General features: G+C 35.0%; 1 protein-coding gene across 1 annotated transcript; it reads left to right on the forward strand.

Annotated features, from left to right (window-relative positions):
* The first annotated feature begins 7,254 nt into the window (after positions 1-7,254).
* On the forward strand, positions 7,255-8,783 carry LOC113293220 (umecyanin-like). The gene is made up of 2 exons (XM_026541924.1): positions 7,255-7,541; positions 8,248-8,783. The coding sequence occupies exons 1-2, from the start codon at positions 7,361-7,363 to the stop codon at positions 8,595-8,597; spliced, it is 531 nt and encodes a 176-aa protein (XP_026397709.1). The 5' UTR covers positions 7,255-7,360; the 3' UTR covers positions 8,598-8,783.
* The last annotated feature ends 7,993 nt before the right edge of the window (positions 8,784-16,776 follow it).

The raw sequence follows: 16,776 nt of genomic DNA on the forward strand, positions 1-16,776 counted from the left end.
TCGAATAATATAATCGACAATCCATGATATTGAAACAAAAGTAAACACGACTGATATTAGGTACTAGAACTGGAACAAATTTAGGGGTGTATTTGTATATTCTCAAATCAAGATTATTTGGCACGAGGTCCATCTTATATCAAGAGGTGCATCCTAAAATTTTCTGCTCCCATCACCTGAGCTCCCAGGAATCTATGAGTACTTTCCTGAATTGTGCCTCTAATCAGGCTTGGTCGGTGAAGCTTTAGATTTCTCGAGTAAAACCTGCATAACACAAACACAACGAAATTAAAGAGACTTGAGCATCACCTGGAACCAATCAACATAAGATGAGGTCACAAACATAAAAATGGTAAAAGATATTTCCCATAAAAAATGGCGTGTCACAAACTTCAAATATACAAAGCTCAAATTAACATTCAATGGATAGCTAAGATAGTGGCAAACTCACGCTTCAGAAGAATCGAAGATTCAGACGCTTCTTCCTGTTAGAAAGATCAACACAGTAAAAGATCGATTCCCATTATTCGTCCTTGGGATTAAATCTCTTTATGCCTCCATCAGCATATATGACATGTATTTATAAAAATGGAGAACATGCAGGGCATCAAGCATAAGGTGTATGTTTTCTTTTGTAGCAGGAACAAAATAATCAATTGAGCCTTTATAAAACATGCAGGGCATCAAGTAAATACATCATGTATGCAACATGATCCATTCTTTATATGGAGGATATCACATCATTAAAGCTAATAAGTACAACACAAGAAAAAATTATGTTATACCAGCTTCGGATCCTCACCACCGCAGGCTTCTACTCATCTGCCACCCGAGATTACCATGGATGTAGGCGTAATCTAGGAGTGCATTCAACCCTTTCTAATACCATGGGCATCATACTTGATAAGTTCTTTAACGCTCCAGCAAAATACCAATAAGTCTATGACATAAAATTTGTAATTATTAGTGAACTTTGGTGTAACTAAGCTATGCATTACAAGCATGTATAACTAAATCGATCCTTAAACAGTAAAATGAGTCGATCACTAACCAAAATTTAATAAATTACTCCACAATCACCCACTGCCATCTCATAACAACTTTAAATCAATAAATTACTCAGTACATCCCTTATATAGTTCTTGTACCTATTTGACATATATAAAAGATATTTTTTTTCATAATATGGTTGGCTACCGTAATTTGTGTTCCACTGAGTTATTTAATTAAATATTATTAATCCAAGTTCCAGTGTGAGCCAATGATGCTAACTTCCTTTTTAAATGTCTTTTAGGGTCTAGGTTTAAATTCCTTTGTACAATTGCATACAGAAGGGTAGTCTCACCTTGTTCTTTAGAAATTTGGGTACTTGTGATTGAGAGAAGCAATGACTATCTCAGCACACTGCATACTTAATAGAATCAAACAAAATTTCAGCTAGTTTAACATAGTTCAAAAACGTGGGTCAGAACTTGTGTTACGATAAAAATGTTAAACTTTGCAAATAGAAATAACTCAAAAATAATTGCAAAATAGGCTACCAATAACATTACACCTTAATGCATGAAAATTTTCGAAATGATCCCCAATTGACCATGTATGACAGACCAAACTAGAAGTTAATGGAGGTTAAAGCTAACTATTCTCACTCGATACAAGCAACATCCTGAAAAGCAATATTTACCCCTCTCTATAAATTGAAGTTAAGAGTTATGACCCTTAATACAGAAAACAATTTGCTATACACGTTGCCAAATAGACACATATCCCCGATGAATTTCATTTTCCTTAAATATATTTTGCTAAATTTCTATGAGATTGGTCTCATATACAAATATGATCCTACATATGCAATCAGAGTAGTGAAAAAGTAAAAATTAATTGAGTAAAACCCTTTGGTATTTGTAGGAAATCATTGAAAAATCAACACCTTCATAGAATACTAAACTTCTTTTTCTCTTGTTGAGTTTATTACATCCTTAGCTGTGATTGTAATGGTGAAGGAATTACTACTCCAACTTGTGGGCCTAGACATTAAGAGTTCAGACAGTACATATCCGAGAAATCAGTATCTACTATCATCAAAACTGACAAACAAACAGTTGAATGCAAAGATGTGATTGATTTACCACAAAATACAATCCTAATTTCAGCTTGTAATTTCCTCAAACACATAAGATGCACCATATTTTCACAGAGAAACCCATACAAAAACAAATAGCAAATTCAGGTAAATCACAACCTAAAAAATGAAATTAAAGGATAACCATACCAGGAAACTAAAGGAATTATTGGAGCAATTTTTTTCCATCTTGGCGGAAGTATACCTGAGCTACAAATCAATGAAAAATATTTGATTACTTTACGTCAAATTTGTTCCAATATCAAAGAAACAATTTAAATTGGAGAAGATAAACTACTGCACTATTGATAGGCACATTTTTGTGTCTTATATAATTCAATTGTATATATTATTAGTGCTCGATTTTATATTTATTATGGCTTTTTATGTCCCTGTAGGTATTTTTGGAGAAATAAGCTTTTGCGGCGAAATTGGCTAAAAACGTGGTTTTTGCGCTCGTGGGAGAAAATTACTATACACACTCTCACTTTGGATAAGGGGTAACCTAATTACTAAGGGGCGCCCATTTCCAGGCAGCTGCTAAAGGGACACCCGAATTGGATAGGGGGAGGTCATCCCCTAGCTTTTGAAAAACTGAAATTGGCGGGAAAATTTGCAGCGAGAACACAGAATTAGGGTTGGATTATTGAACGGGTATTAATGAGATTCAATCACCGGATTTTAATGGGATGGACTTGAATTAACTAAACAGGCCTGGTATGATGTTTTTGATCGAATAACTTGGGCTGGATAATCCGGATTTCGTTAAACAGGGAAGGTTAGTTTTCGGTTTGAACATGGAAAGAGTTGGACGAGATTCTATCGGAATTTTTGTCGCAGTTTCAGTGGGAATGACTTGGTTTGGGCCCGTGATGACAAAACATGGTTGGTAATGAGTTGGATACGTAAAAAGGATAAGTTTATCTCAATTATTCTCAAAACAGGGAAAGAACAAATATTCTCGGCTTTTTGGATATATATGGAAGTTACGTGAAGGTATGGAGAAGATATTCCCCAAGAATTATTTCTATCAAGTTTGGACGGAGTTTAGGAAAGAATTGAACAAGGCAGAGACGTGTAGGAGAGAAACAAAAGCCGAAACTTTGATTGAAAGGCAGGGAAAGATTCTCGGGATTTATTCGGCTGTGGTGTATAAAAAGAAGCGGTGGGAGTCTGAAAAAGGGTATCGAACACTTTGGGGGTCGTTTGGAGTAGTTGCAGAAGAGAAACAAAAGTTGCAGAGAAGTTCTACCTCACCAGCAGAACGAGGAAGAAGAAGATAGGAAAACCATCGGCTAATCTTTAATATATTGTAACAGTTTTGTAACAATTATTTCAGTAAGGGTTTTCTTTGCAATAGCAGCCTCTGTAAAAGCGAGTTCTGTAACAATTAAATCTGTTACAAACTCGCCGCTTTATTAGTTTTCTCTTATTTTTCACCCTTTTGAGCTATGAAAACCTATTTTGAGCACGTGAATAATATGAGGAGCTAAACCCCATTGCTGAGGCGACGAGGAAGCCATTTTTCCAATTATTATGTGGTAAATTCTATTTAATTTAATTTTTGCAATTCTTTTATGATTATTTGCACTCAACTGAAATTGAATAGATGGTTCTGATTAAGTGGTTGTGTTCTCAATTGATGGGTCATGCTTAGGTTAAGTCTTTTGATGGTCCATGCTTTCGATTTACAACTATTGTTTTGAGAATCTACTTGTCTAGGCAAAAATATTAGAATCACTTTAAACGTAAAGAGTTGCATAAATATTGACTAGATTAAATCACATAAAAATTGGAGATTGGTAGAATCCTGAGTCTCAGTGCTTTTTATAATCTTGAATACAATTTCTTTTTAAGTTTTCTATTTTAATTTGAGTCTAAAATCGAGTCTACACAATCCGAGTTGAACGAACTTTACTACCACTTTAAAACTACATCAACTATAAAAAAAAAATAGTTAAAATGGAAGAAGATAAACTACCGCATTATAAAGATTTAAAAATCTAGGTACAAAACGGACAATAGACTACTTCATAACCCTAAGTTCAGAAAATCAAAAGAAAGAACTAATTCTACACAACCCTAACTTACCTGCAGGATTGCCTTCTACGTGCAGAGGAATTTAAGGTATGGGCGTTCCTTTTTCTAATATACATAGTCGAAGGAAAAGAGGAAGAAGAAAGTTGGGAAACTGGGGAGTTATTTTTCATCTCAGATGAAACGTGGGTTGATGTAGTTATAGGACCAAAACCATTAGCCACGACTTAAATTTGTGCTAATTTTTTAGTGAAATATTAACCACGGCGATACCTTTTATGCCATAACAAAAAGCCTGCATCACCCACGACCCGCCATGCCGTCAGTACAGGTCATTTGGAAAGCTGATACCTTATAAATCTGTACCCGAGGCAAACTATCATCCAAGCCGTGACAAATGAGAGATCTATTGCCACGGTAGCCAGTTTGACGTGGCTATATGTGATCAACAGCCACGGATATATGAAACCGTGGCAGTAAGGATGTGGCTAAAAATAAACATTTTGTAGTGATTAAAGTGAAAATAAACCTCAAAATAGTAGATAAAACCACCATAATGGTGTGAATAAGTAGAAAACATAATAACAACTAAGCTACAACTACTAACTAACCTAGAAAACAAGAAATTGTGAAGAAATCTGCTCAGATCCGGTCCAAAAATGGACCAGATATGAACGGATAAGGATTGTTGGTGATAGTTTTTTTTTAAAGAAGAATGACTGATCTCGAGAAGAAGAAGAAGCAATCTCTTATTAGCGAACATATGAGTTGAACTATTCGTTTCCCCGCGAATATGAGAAACAATCCTCTTATTAAAACTTTTTAAAGCTTCTAAACAATCTCTTACAATAGAGTTATTTTTCAATTTCATAATCCCTTTATTGTGATTCAGGGCCCTAACCACATTGAGACAATCTCCTGTAAGTGTGGGTTTCTAATTCGATTACTCTGAGCTCACTAGATTGCTTCAAGAGCATCTAGTACTTCAACTTGCTCTTCATCCTTTGCCATGTCTGGATACACCTTGCTTTATGGATTACCCCTGCATCATCAAGCATAATTAGACTAGATACCATGCATTTATTATCCCGGCTAGTATGGGACCCTGTCTCAATTATTTGAGGTAAAAAAATGTTCCTAGAAGGAGGATAAGGGTGTCTAAATTGGATGATACTACTAAAAACACTGGGGGTACCAAAACACACCACCAACTTTTTCATAGGCAATCTGTATGGACAAACTCAACACAACTCCGAGAGTTAAAACTCAATAAAGGAAAATGTCTAGGGTTATATCTCTATCTCTCTTGTGATTAAAACGTTTACAGAATTGAATCCGTGAACCTAATCACAAAGAGAGTTCTTGGACGTACCAAAGACTAATGTCCAAGGATCAATCAAGTCGTATACAACAAACTAGGTCAGATGTATATACTCTGATTGATCAACGCACAACCTATGATATTTCAATTATAAAAATAAACAATATAATGCGGAAATAGAAATAACACAGACACCAGAATATTGTTAAAGAGGAAACCACAAATGGAGAAAAACCTCGGATCCTAGTCCAGATTGAACACCAAACTGTATTAAGATTGTATTAAACCTGTGATATCATGTAAGATGTTACAAGGAGATTTTCACATGATCATCTTTTGACTTTCGTCTAGAATATAAGATGAACTTGGTTAAATCGAAAGCTTACCAACACATATTTTAAGAAATATGTAAGCGAGTTAAACTCAGCTCGAAAGATCAAATGTGTATAATCGAAGTCTATACAGTTATACGACTTTTGTCTCAAACAGGAGATAGAGTAGATAGACTTTTGAGTGAAAAATGAATTCAAGTCTCCACATACCTTTTGTTGATGAAGTTCCACAAGCTCCCCTTAGTAGTTCTTCGTCTTCAATAGATGAACGCCGTGAAGTCTAATGCTCAACTATACTTTCTATCCTAATCCGAGACTTAGTTATAAGTAGACTAGAAATCAAGACTTATAGTTTTGACAACTAAACTTGACAAACAAGCTTGAGATACCAACACTTGCGAGTTCGACCGAGCAGTGCTCTAACAGTGGGAAATAAAAATCTATTGGTGTAATGCCTGTAAAAAATTGAAATTGTTCATTTCATTTGTAATCCTCGTATTGATTGCATAAAAAATATAAATACATATTTCAAAGTCATGAAAATGAAACGTGTGTGTAGTATACCACCAAAGCTCTATCCATATACCACCAGTTTGGGCGAATTTTTATGCGCTCGTACATAGTACAAAATATCCCAAGAAAATCGATTAACAATAGTTTTAACACCATGAGAAAGTTTTTCATAAACTTTGTGAATTTCGTACCAACCACCTCTTGTTGTTGTCGTTTACTATCCCGCTCTATTTTGTAGACAAGTGACCTTGACTAGATGCTAATTCTGGACCAGATTATAGAGTTTTATTGTTTTCTGCATTCGAATCTTCTTGGCTCCTCGATAGAACTTGAATGTGTTTACTTTAAGGTGGTTTTCTATTTCTTTGTCAACTAATATCTTGAGAACGAGGCATGGTAATTAAATGGATGTTGAATTTGTGTTGAAAATATGTAGAGAAGATTTTGTGTTGAAAAGATGTAGGAAGAATGAATTTTCTATGAAAATATGTAGAGAAGAATGAAGTCGTTGTGAGTAGAGAAAATTAAACTTCAAAATTTATAGTGTTGAGGAAGTGGATCTGTTTTTTTTCCGTTGAAATGTGACCGTTGTCAAATCAAATTAAAATTCGATTCAGTTTGTCTCGATATTCAGTTTCCCCACTGCACGAAATTAAATTTGTTTATCCACCTGTCATGGAAAACAATCAAATTTGGTATGGATCATTGGCGCTCGAAGTGACACAAAACCTAGACAGATTAAAAACACGGCCCCTTTAAACCTGGTATTCTAATGGTCAACACAACATGACCAGGGTATTTTTAGGTTAAAACTTTTGTACTGTTTATATACATAATAATCTATGGTATATATGTCCTCTAAGTGATGCTAATTATAGTAAACATGACAATAAAAAAACAGAACAAATCAAAACCATTATGTTGTTGTTTTTCTATTTTGTGTTGGAGAAAAGATAAAAAACAAAACTCCATTTCCTTCAACACGGAAGATTCACCAGGCTGAGAAAAGGTTAAGAAAAATAACAGGAGAAAAACATGGAGAAATTGTTTATTTCTTTTATCCTTTTCGCAGCTTTGGGTTTCGCCCAAATGGCACCAGCTTTCGCTGGTATAGATCACATTGTCGGACGAAGTTTAGGCTGGCGCGTTCCCCCAAATGTGACTTACTATCAAGACTGGGCCAAACCAAGAACCTTTGGTCTTGGTGATAAATTAGGTTTGTTCCAATTTTCTGAGCATTTCTTTTTTATTATGCGCTCTACAAAAACACAGTTCCTCAACAATTCTTTTTTTTTTTTTTTTTTTAAAGCATTCAACAATTCTTTTGATGAGACCAGAATTACATTTTTCATGATATAGTTACTAACACTAATCTTTGTTTAAAATGAAATGCGTGTCCTTTTTTGTTTGGCTGAAATTTGAATCTAATTAAGTTCAGACATATTAAAGATTGTTGTAAAACTTCTCATAAGTGAACGGTAACGTTCTTCAATTCTTTTCCATGATTATGATCATGAATTTGCATAAAAGATTCTCGCTATAATTTGTTTCATTGAATTGTTATATTCGTATATCAAAATTTTGCTAATTGCTATCATAATTTCAACGTTGCGCTTGTGTTTCTATCTGAAAAGAAATATAATTCTTTTTGAAATAAAAAATATCAAAATCATCTACCGTATTATGGCACGGCACGACACGTTTCACGCCTACTTACATTTTTTTTCTGGTTGTGATGCCTACTTATGTCTTAAATGTACATTTTTGACAATCTACGTCTAGATGTAACTGCAGAAATAGTCTACTGTTATACAACAAAAAGCAAAATACAAAAATGAATTCAACAAGTATATTTTTATGCATTTGACGAGGGGTCGAAGTTTAAAACCTTCTATTTTTATGCATCAATGCGGAAACTACAGTGTTTCCGTTCAGGACTGGAGTACACAATTTAATTGAAATTAGCAAAGAAGATTTCGATGCATGCACTCAGAAGAAGGTGGTTCGCATGCTTTACAAAGGCCCAATAGTTTTGGAGCTTAATGAACTTGGCGAGCATTACTACTACTGTGGTGTTGGAACACATTGTGAATTAGGCCAGAAGCTAAGCATCAACGTTGTCAATGCCACAGGCTCTGCTGGTCCAGAATTCGAAACAGTTGCCGCTGCCAGCGCACCTACGGAATCCAAGTCTTCAGCTCATACAGTTGGGAAATGTATTACCGTAGGTGGTTTGTTATCTTTGTTGGTATCTGCATTTTTTATCATGTAATGAGAATGAGACAGAATGGAAAACAAAGAGCAAGTTCTCTTTGTTGGAGTTGTCCATGTAATCTCTACGAAGGCAAAAATCTCTCGAGATGAAGTCTACTGTAATATATATCTCATATAATAGTCGGTATTGAGCTATTGCTTCTGTTTTGTACCTAGGAACATGCAACTAACAGATTACCTATCATTGTATGTTCCTTAATATTTTACTCTTTTACATCCCATTAGGAACTAGAAAGTCAAACTATTCACGATTTATAAAGGGGATATCAGTCTTATTAGAGGTTGATACCATTTCATCGATCAAACAGTTAGGATTTGTGGGATTTGAAAAAGCGGGGTACAACAACCACACCCAATATTTCGCTTAAAAATCTGCATGGACAAACTCCAATATACTTTTTAGAGAATCAACTAGACAGTCAGACTCAATCTAGATAAAAAGTATATCAAAGAGGTTATATCTCAACCTCTCGATTTGATATATACTCAAGCAAATAGAAATCTGCGAGTCTTTATCAAATACTAGAGAGATAACTTGGATGGTACCAAAGACCAATATCCAAGTGTCAATCAATTTAAATCAACAACCAAAAGGTCAGATATTCTAATTGATTGAACAACACACAACCTGTGATATTTCAATTATATAACAAAATATAATGCGGAAAAGAAATAACACAGACACCAAAATTATGTTAACGAGGAAACCGCAAATGCAGAAAAACCCCGAGACCTAGTCCAGCAGGATACTACGCACTTGATTCCCTTAGCTGATCTCACCCACAACTAAGAGTTGAAACGACCCAAAGTCGAAGACTTTGGTAAACAAATTTGTATCACACAGAAAAGTCTACGGTAATAGATAAATCCGTCTCCCACGAATATACCTACGAGTTTTGTTCCGTCTTTTGATAAAACCCGGACTTATATTCCCGAAGAACAACCTAGTATTATTAATCACCTCACAATAATCTTAATCGACGCAGCGAAAAAAGATATTGTGGAATGACAAACGATGAGACGAAGTGTTTATGATTACTTTTATATCTTGCCTATCGGAGATATCAATATCAAGCCAATTATTACAATTGTACTCGTACGATAGAAACAACAAGATCAGATCACACAACTACAAGAAAGCAGTATCGGTCTAGCTTCACAATCCCAATGAAGTCTTTAAGTCGTTAACCTGGTTTAGAAGAGGAAACCAAAGGTTAAAGGAGAATCACCTCTAGCTTAGCACAACTAGTATCACACAAAAGGTGTGGGGATTAGGTTTCCCAGTTTCTAGAGTTCTCCCTTATATAGTCTTTCAAATCAGGGTTTTCAATCAATGTTAGCTTGGTAACAAAGCATTCAATATTCACCGTTAGATGAAAACCTGATTAGATTCAAGATAATATCTTTCAACCGTTAGATCAAAAACCAGCTTGTTACACACAAATGAAATGCACGTTTCTAGGCTTGTGTAACCGTACCCAAACTTGTACATTCGTTGGTTCAACAATAGTCAACCAAATGGTTAGCCATGTGATCACTTTCATATCAACCATATTCTTCTTCGCCATAACTAGTTCAAGTGACTCAAACAAACTAGTTAGAGAGTTGTTCAATTGCAAGGAAATCTTATGTAACTACACAAGACACAATCGAAGCAAAAACGATTTGATTCACTCGAATCGGTTCATGAACTATATAGCCACGGTTTGCAATTTGCATTCCTTAGTTTATATAAGAATAAGTTAACAAACATCGTTTTTAGATATAACCTACTCAAGTTCGCGGACTGGGTTCGCGGACTTAAGTTCTCGGACGGAGTTCACAAACTCCAGCAGAAATTCTCGGGATGAGAACTTCCGCCAGTTCGCGGGCTTGGCTCACGCCACCATGCCGGTTCTTTTGATCAACAAAGTTCGCAAACTTCGGTTCAAGGAATAAGGACTTATACATATATGTGCTTCCACAACAATGCTTATATCCTCCAATGGTTATATAATTTAAACTCTCATTTCAATCATTGAAATATTCTTTGAGGACGTTGATATTCTATAGTTGTTATTCACAAACTATTTTTCGTCAAAGTAAGCAATTTTCAAAGTGATTGAAACCTGTCATGACTTTCGTCACTAGGTAAAGATGAACTTGGCTAAAGCGAAATCTTACCAACACATATTTCGAGAAATAGATAGGCGAGATAAACTCGTCTCGAAATAACAAATGTGTATAATCTAAGTCTATATAGCAAAACAACTTTTGTCTCAAGATAGGAGATAAATAGACTTTTGAGTGATAGATAAGTTCAAGTATCCACATACCTTTTAGTCGATGAAGATCCACCGGTTCCTTGAGTAGTCCTTCGTCTTGTATGATGATTGCCATGGAGTTCTTGAGCTCAACTACACTTTATATCCTAGTCTGAGACCTTACCTATGGTAGAATAGAAATCAAGACTTATAGTTTTGATCACTAACATTGACAAACATGCTTGAGATAGCAACGCATGCGAGTTCAACCGAGCAATGCTCTAACAGGATTTTTTTGTCCTATATGAAATTGTATCAGCCCCTAGTAGGACTGGCATCCCCCCATATAAATCATGAAAATGTTAGGTGATAATATTCACGATATAAATCAAAAAAACTCCATACTTCGCCCTATGTTATGAAGTCAAAGGTAATTCGTATAAATGTTTACCCAACATTTCTTGAGATATGCATAAATGGATTGAATCTTCCTTGTAGATCTAATTCCTCCGAAAACTGTTGATGAAAGTTTTGATTGGTGCTAAAAATGTGGGGGTATTTGTAAAGGCACTCCGATGGTGAAGTTAGAAAGAGATCTAAGCATGTAAGTTGTAGAGAAAACGCACAGAAATTATATCCCTTTTGAGTTGGATTTCAGCCTCTAATTATAGGCAGAAACCAAATATACTTGTAGTTATCCCAAATAACCATCTAGGTTTATAGTTATACTAGTATTATTTTTAAATCAAAGATAAAGATATAAAAGAATCTCTTATTTTTAGATAACTTAATTGGTTACACAGCTCATGTCATATATAGACCTCAATATTCTTTTCTCAATATAGGAAAGACCTATAAACTAGGAAATAATATATTGTAAATAAGGTGAGTATATATCCTACATAATGCAACCACCCCCCCCCCCCCCCCCCCCCCCAAGTTGGTGCATAGATATCACACATGCCCAAGTTGTCCAGAAAACTTAAGTACAAATTACTCGATACTGAGTGAGTAAGGATGTCAGCGAGCTGGTCTTCAGAACCAATCGATGGCAAATCAATAATCTTCTTGTCCAGCTTCTCTTTGATGAAAAATCTATCAACCTCCACATGTTTAGTACGATCATGAGAAATATCACGTGCGACTTCATTATTACAATTACAAAAGAATTGGCTACTTAAGAAGAAACCCCAAATCCTTGAGAATAAATTTAACCATAAAGTTTCACATATACCATTCGATATACCTCTAAATTCAACCTCTGCACTTGAACGTGAAACAACATTCAGTGTTTTGCTTCTCCATGTAACTAGGTTATCTCCCACAAAGGTAAAGTTGCCCGCAGTAGAGCGCCTGCCATCTATTTTTCTTGCATAGTCTGAATCTGTATATGCCACAATTCTTCGACAATCTTCATTTTTAAAGAATAACATCCCTTTTCCAGGAGCAGACTTCAAATACCGCAAGATACGTATAACTGCATCCATGTGTTTCTCTCCTGGATTATGCATAAATTGGTTAACAACACTAAGTGCATAAGCAAGATATGATCTCGTGTGAGATAGAACATCAATCTTCCCACAAGTCTCTGATATCTTCCTTTATCAACGGGTACTTGATCAAGCTCAATACATAGTTTCACCCTTTCTTCTATAGGTGTATGAACTGGTTGACATGCCTACTTCTTGTAATAAATCAAGGATATATTTTCTCTGTGACAAGAAAATTCCCTTGCTAGATCGAGATACTTCAATCCCAATGAAGTATTTCACAAAACCAAGGTCTTTCATTTGAAATTCCTTAGACAAGTAGTTATGTAGAAATCTCTTCTCTTCTGGATCATTTCCTGTCACCACCATGTCACCACATATATGGTGAGAGTTGTAATTTTATCTTTCCTTTTCTTTATGAACAACGTATGATCATAGTTACTCTGATGATATCCAAAATTTCTCAAAAACTTGGTAAATCTTCCAAACCATGCTCTTGGAGATTGTTTCAGTCCATACAATGATTTCTTTAACTTACATACCTTTTTACTATGGGATGAAAAAATCGGAATACCTAGAGGAAGCTCCATGTACACTTCTTCAGATAATTCACCATGCAAAAAGGCATTTTTTACATCGAATTATTGTAAAGGCCAGTCCAAGTTTGCAGCGAGAGATAAAAAGACTCGCACTGTGTTGATTTTAGCTACAAAAGCAAAAGTTTCACTATAATCTATCCCATAAGTTTGGTTGTATCCCTTAGAAACTAATCTTGCTTAATAGTGTTCAATCTCACCATATGCCTTGTATTTAATTGTAAAGACCCAACGACATCCCACAATCTTTCTTCCTTCTGGAAAATCAACATAATCCCAAGTACCATTTTCTCTTAAGGATCTCTCTTCTTCTTCCATAACTGTCTTTCATTTTGGATGAGCTAATGCTTCCTGCACATTGTTAGGAATAAAAACAGTAGATAGTTTATTCACGAATGTCTTATTTATTTCAGATAAACGGTGGGTAGAGACATAATGGCTCATATGGTACTTGACCTTACTAGAGACTTCTGGTTCATATGTAGGTTTAGGAATACCTTTGTTTATGCGATGCAGAAGTTGTTTTCTTGATGATTCAGGAACATCCTCGGTAGACGATTGGTTAGGTGTGTCATCTTCTTGAAGTACTGTAGACTCTGTAATTTCTTCTCTTAGAACTTCTTCTTGAATTTCAGTATTTTGATTCGATACTGTATTTCATGTTTCTTCTCTTGAAACTTCTTCATCTCTTATAATTTCTTCGTCAACAGATTGACTGATTATATCATCAGGGCCAGTAATAACAGATACATCAGTATCAGCTATATCATCATCATAGTTAGGAGTTTGTATTTCCTTGTGGTACTCCCCCTGAAGTTCAGACTCACATGAAAAATACATGAAATACAACATCTAAAGTAACGAACATTTGTTTGGTTGGAGGATGATAACAATGGTATAACTTTTTTGTCGTCGCATATCCTACAAATACACATTTCAAAGCTCGATGAGCCAACTTATCACGCTGAATCTTGTATAGATGTACAAAATCTACACAACCGAACACCCGAGGTGGTAAATCTAGAATAGTTGGAGCGACAATTGCTTCAGTAAGAGCTTGATATGGTGTCTGAAACACAATGGTACTAGAAGGTACTCGATTTATAATATATGATGCAGAAGTAAGTGCCTCACCCCAGTATGACATATGTGCTTCTATCAATGAAGCACGAACAACTTCCAACAGGTGACGATTTTTTTTCTCAACTACTCCATTTTGCTGAGGTGTATTAGAACATGTATTTTGATGAATAATTCCATGTCCCTCCAGAAAATGTTGAAGGTCAGAATCCATATATTCACCACCATTATCAGTACGCAGTACTTGAACTTGTTTGTTGTACTGAGTACTAATCCTTTTATAAAACCGCTGAAATAACGAAGTAACTTCACTTTTAGTCTTCATTAGACATACCCAAGTCATCTTGGTGCAATCATCAATAAACATAACAAACCACTTTGAACCACCCAATGTAGTGACTTTAGACGGCCCCCAAACATCAGAATGTATAACCATAAAGGGGAACTGGACTCTTATTGAAAGATAATGAAAAAGAAACACGATGGCTTTTTTCAAGTTCACATACTGCACAATGAAAACTATATATATATCAAGTTTTACAAACAAACTAGGAAATATTTTTTTTTCAAATATCCAAATAGATGCTCCAATCGTCGATACCATAACAAGATTTGAGATTTCTGTCTCTCTCCCTCGGAATCATCAGCAAGTAGAGATTGACGCAGCTTATCGGAACTACTCGACACCAGATCCAAGTAATATAGCTTCCCACGCTTAACACCATAACCAATCGTTTTCCTCGAGAGTCATGCCAAAAAATTACCACACAATGTAAAGTATTAGTTATTTGGGAAACTGATAACAGATTACAATCTAAGGTGGGAACTACCACGATAAAATATAATTTCAAAGTTTCAATGATCCTTCACCAGTAATTGGAGCTTGTGAGCCATTTGCAGTGGAGATTGTTTTTTTGTAAGGATGGTTTAATGGATGAAATTTGTCAGGAATCAAATGTCATATGGTCTGTAGCACCAAAATCAACTATCCATGAATTATTCGAAACAAGTGAATAGATATTTAAAACCTTACCATCATTACATGCTCTTGCAACTGATGCATATATTACAATAGAATACTTTTCTTTCTCTGTTGAAACCGAAGCAACATTAGAATTCCTCTTTGACTCCTTATTCCTCTCGAGATGTTAATCCCACCATTCTGAATATCCAACCAGCTCAAAACAAATTTTTTTTGTGTGTCCAGTTTGATTACAGTGGCTACACTTGAGTGTATACTTGTCCACCTCCTTTGAATGTCTCTGAAAGATCCCCTTTTGATTGTACCGGTTCTGAGTTACCATAACAGAAGGTTCGGTTTCTTTTGATTCTTTAACCATCGTTGTACGTCGAAGATATTCACGAGGAACAACTGCATAACATGATTCCAATTCAGGATTAGGATCCTTTCCCAAGATTTCACCACGAATTTACTCAAAACTTTCATTTAACCCATCAAAGAATATATGCACCCTTAGTCGCTGGATTGATTTTCGATAGGTTTCAATATCATTTATACTCTCCATAACCACTTTATCACGATGATCCAACTGTCTAAAGATTTCAGTTATCTCTCTGTAATAAATAAAGAGTGCTCTGCCATTTTGTTTTGCAGAAAATGCTCGTTGATTTAGAGTAAATACTTGTAGTTCATCATTTTCATCATAAAAGGATTTAGATAGTGCTTCCCAAATATCTCGAGCAGTAGGTAATCGAATATATCTCTTCATGATTTCTAATAACATGGACATTAACAACCATCTCTTGACTTTTTGATTATCTATGTACCACTTTTCATATCCCTCATCTTCTTCAGTAGGTTTTTTTTTGTCTTGCATAGAATAAAAGAACTTTTTTCTTTCTCAACGATATGCATCTTCATAATTTGTGACCACAAATCATAGTTCGTTTCATCAAGAACAATTCCTGCCTTGAATGCTGCACCTTCAGAGTGAACAATAATGGGGGCAGATTTGTTAGATGTTTCCATCTTCTCTTTCTGTTTCAGTTTGCCAGATTTCTCATATAGTTCTGAATCACTGCCCATGATTCAAGAACCCTAACTCTGAGATACCAAGATCAAAGATAAAGATATAAAAGAATCTCTTATTTTTGGATAACTTAATTGGTTACACATCTCATGGTATATATAGAGCTCAATATTGTCAATATAGGAAAGACCTATAAACTAGGAAATAATATAATGTAAATAAGGTGAATATCTATCCTATAGAATGCAACAGTATTTATCCTAAAAGGTTCATGTCTATCTTTTTCATATTTGTATGTATCTTGAAAAATCTATATCTATCTTTTCCGTATTTGTGTTTATCTTGGAAGATCTTTATCTATCTTCACTAGATTTATATCTATCTTGAAAGATCCTCGTCTATCTTTTCAAGATTTATGTTTATCTTGAAAAATCCATGTTAATCTTCTCAAAACTTGTGTTTATCTTGGAAGATCTATGTATATCTTCTCAAGATTTATGTCTATCTCAAAATAACTTCCAAAATAATACAAATTGGGCTTCTACAATAAACCAGACGGGCATCTATAAAAAACCAGACTTGGATTCCAAAATAAGCCAAGTGAGTTTGTATAATAAACCGAATGGGCTTCCATATTAAGTTAAGTGATGGGTTTGTTTAATAAACTGAATGGCGTTCCATATTAAGCTAAGTGAGTTTCTATAATAAGCCAAATGAGTTTCTATATCAAGTCAAGTGGGTTTTTTAATAAATTGAATGAGCTTCCGAATTATAACG

Source organism: Papaver somniferum, chromosome 7 (genome assembly GCF_003573695.1).
Source record: "Papaver somniferum cultivar HN1 chromosome 7, ASM357369v1, whole genome shotgun sequence".
Taxonomy (NCBI): Eukaryota; Viridiplantae; Streptophyta; class Magnoliopsida; order Ranunculales; family Papaveraceae; genus Papaver; species Papaver somniferum.

Excerpts from the sequence above, each read along its gene's own strand:
- LOC113293220 (XM_026541924.1), top strand. The coding sequence starts at position 7,361 with ATGGAGAAATTGTTTATTTCTTTTATCCTTTTCGCAGCTTTGGGTTTC. Across the intron at positions 7,542-8,247 it reads TGGTCTTGGTGATAAATTAG|TGTTTCCGTTCAGGACTGGA; the intron begins GTTTGTTCCAAT and ends CGGAAACTACAG.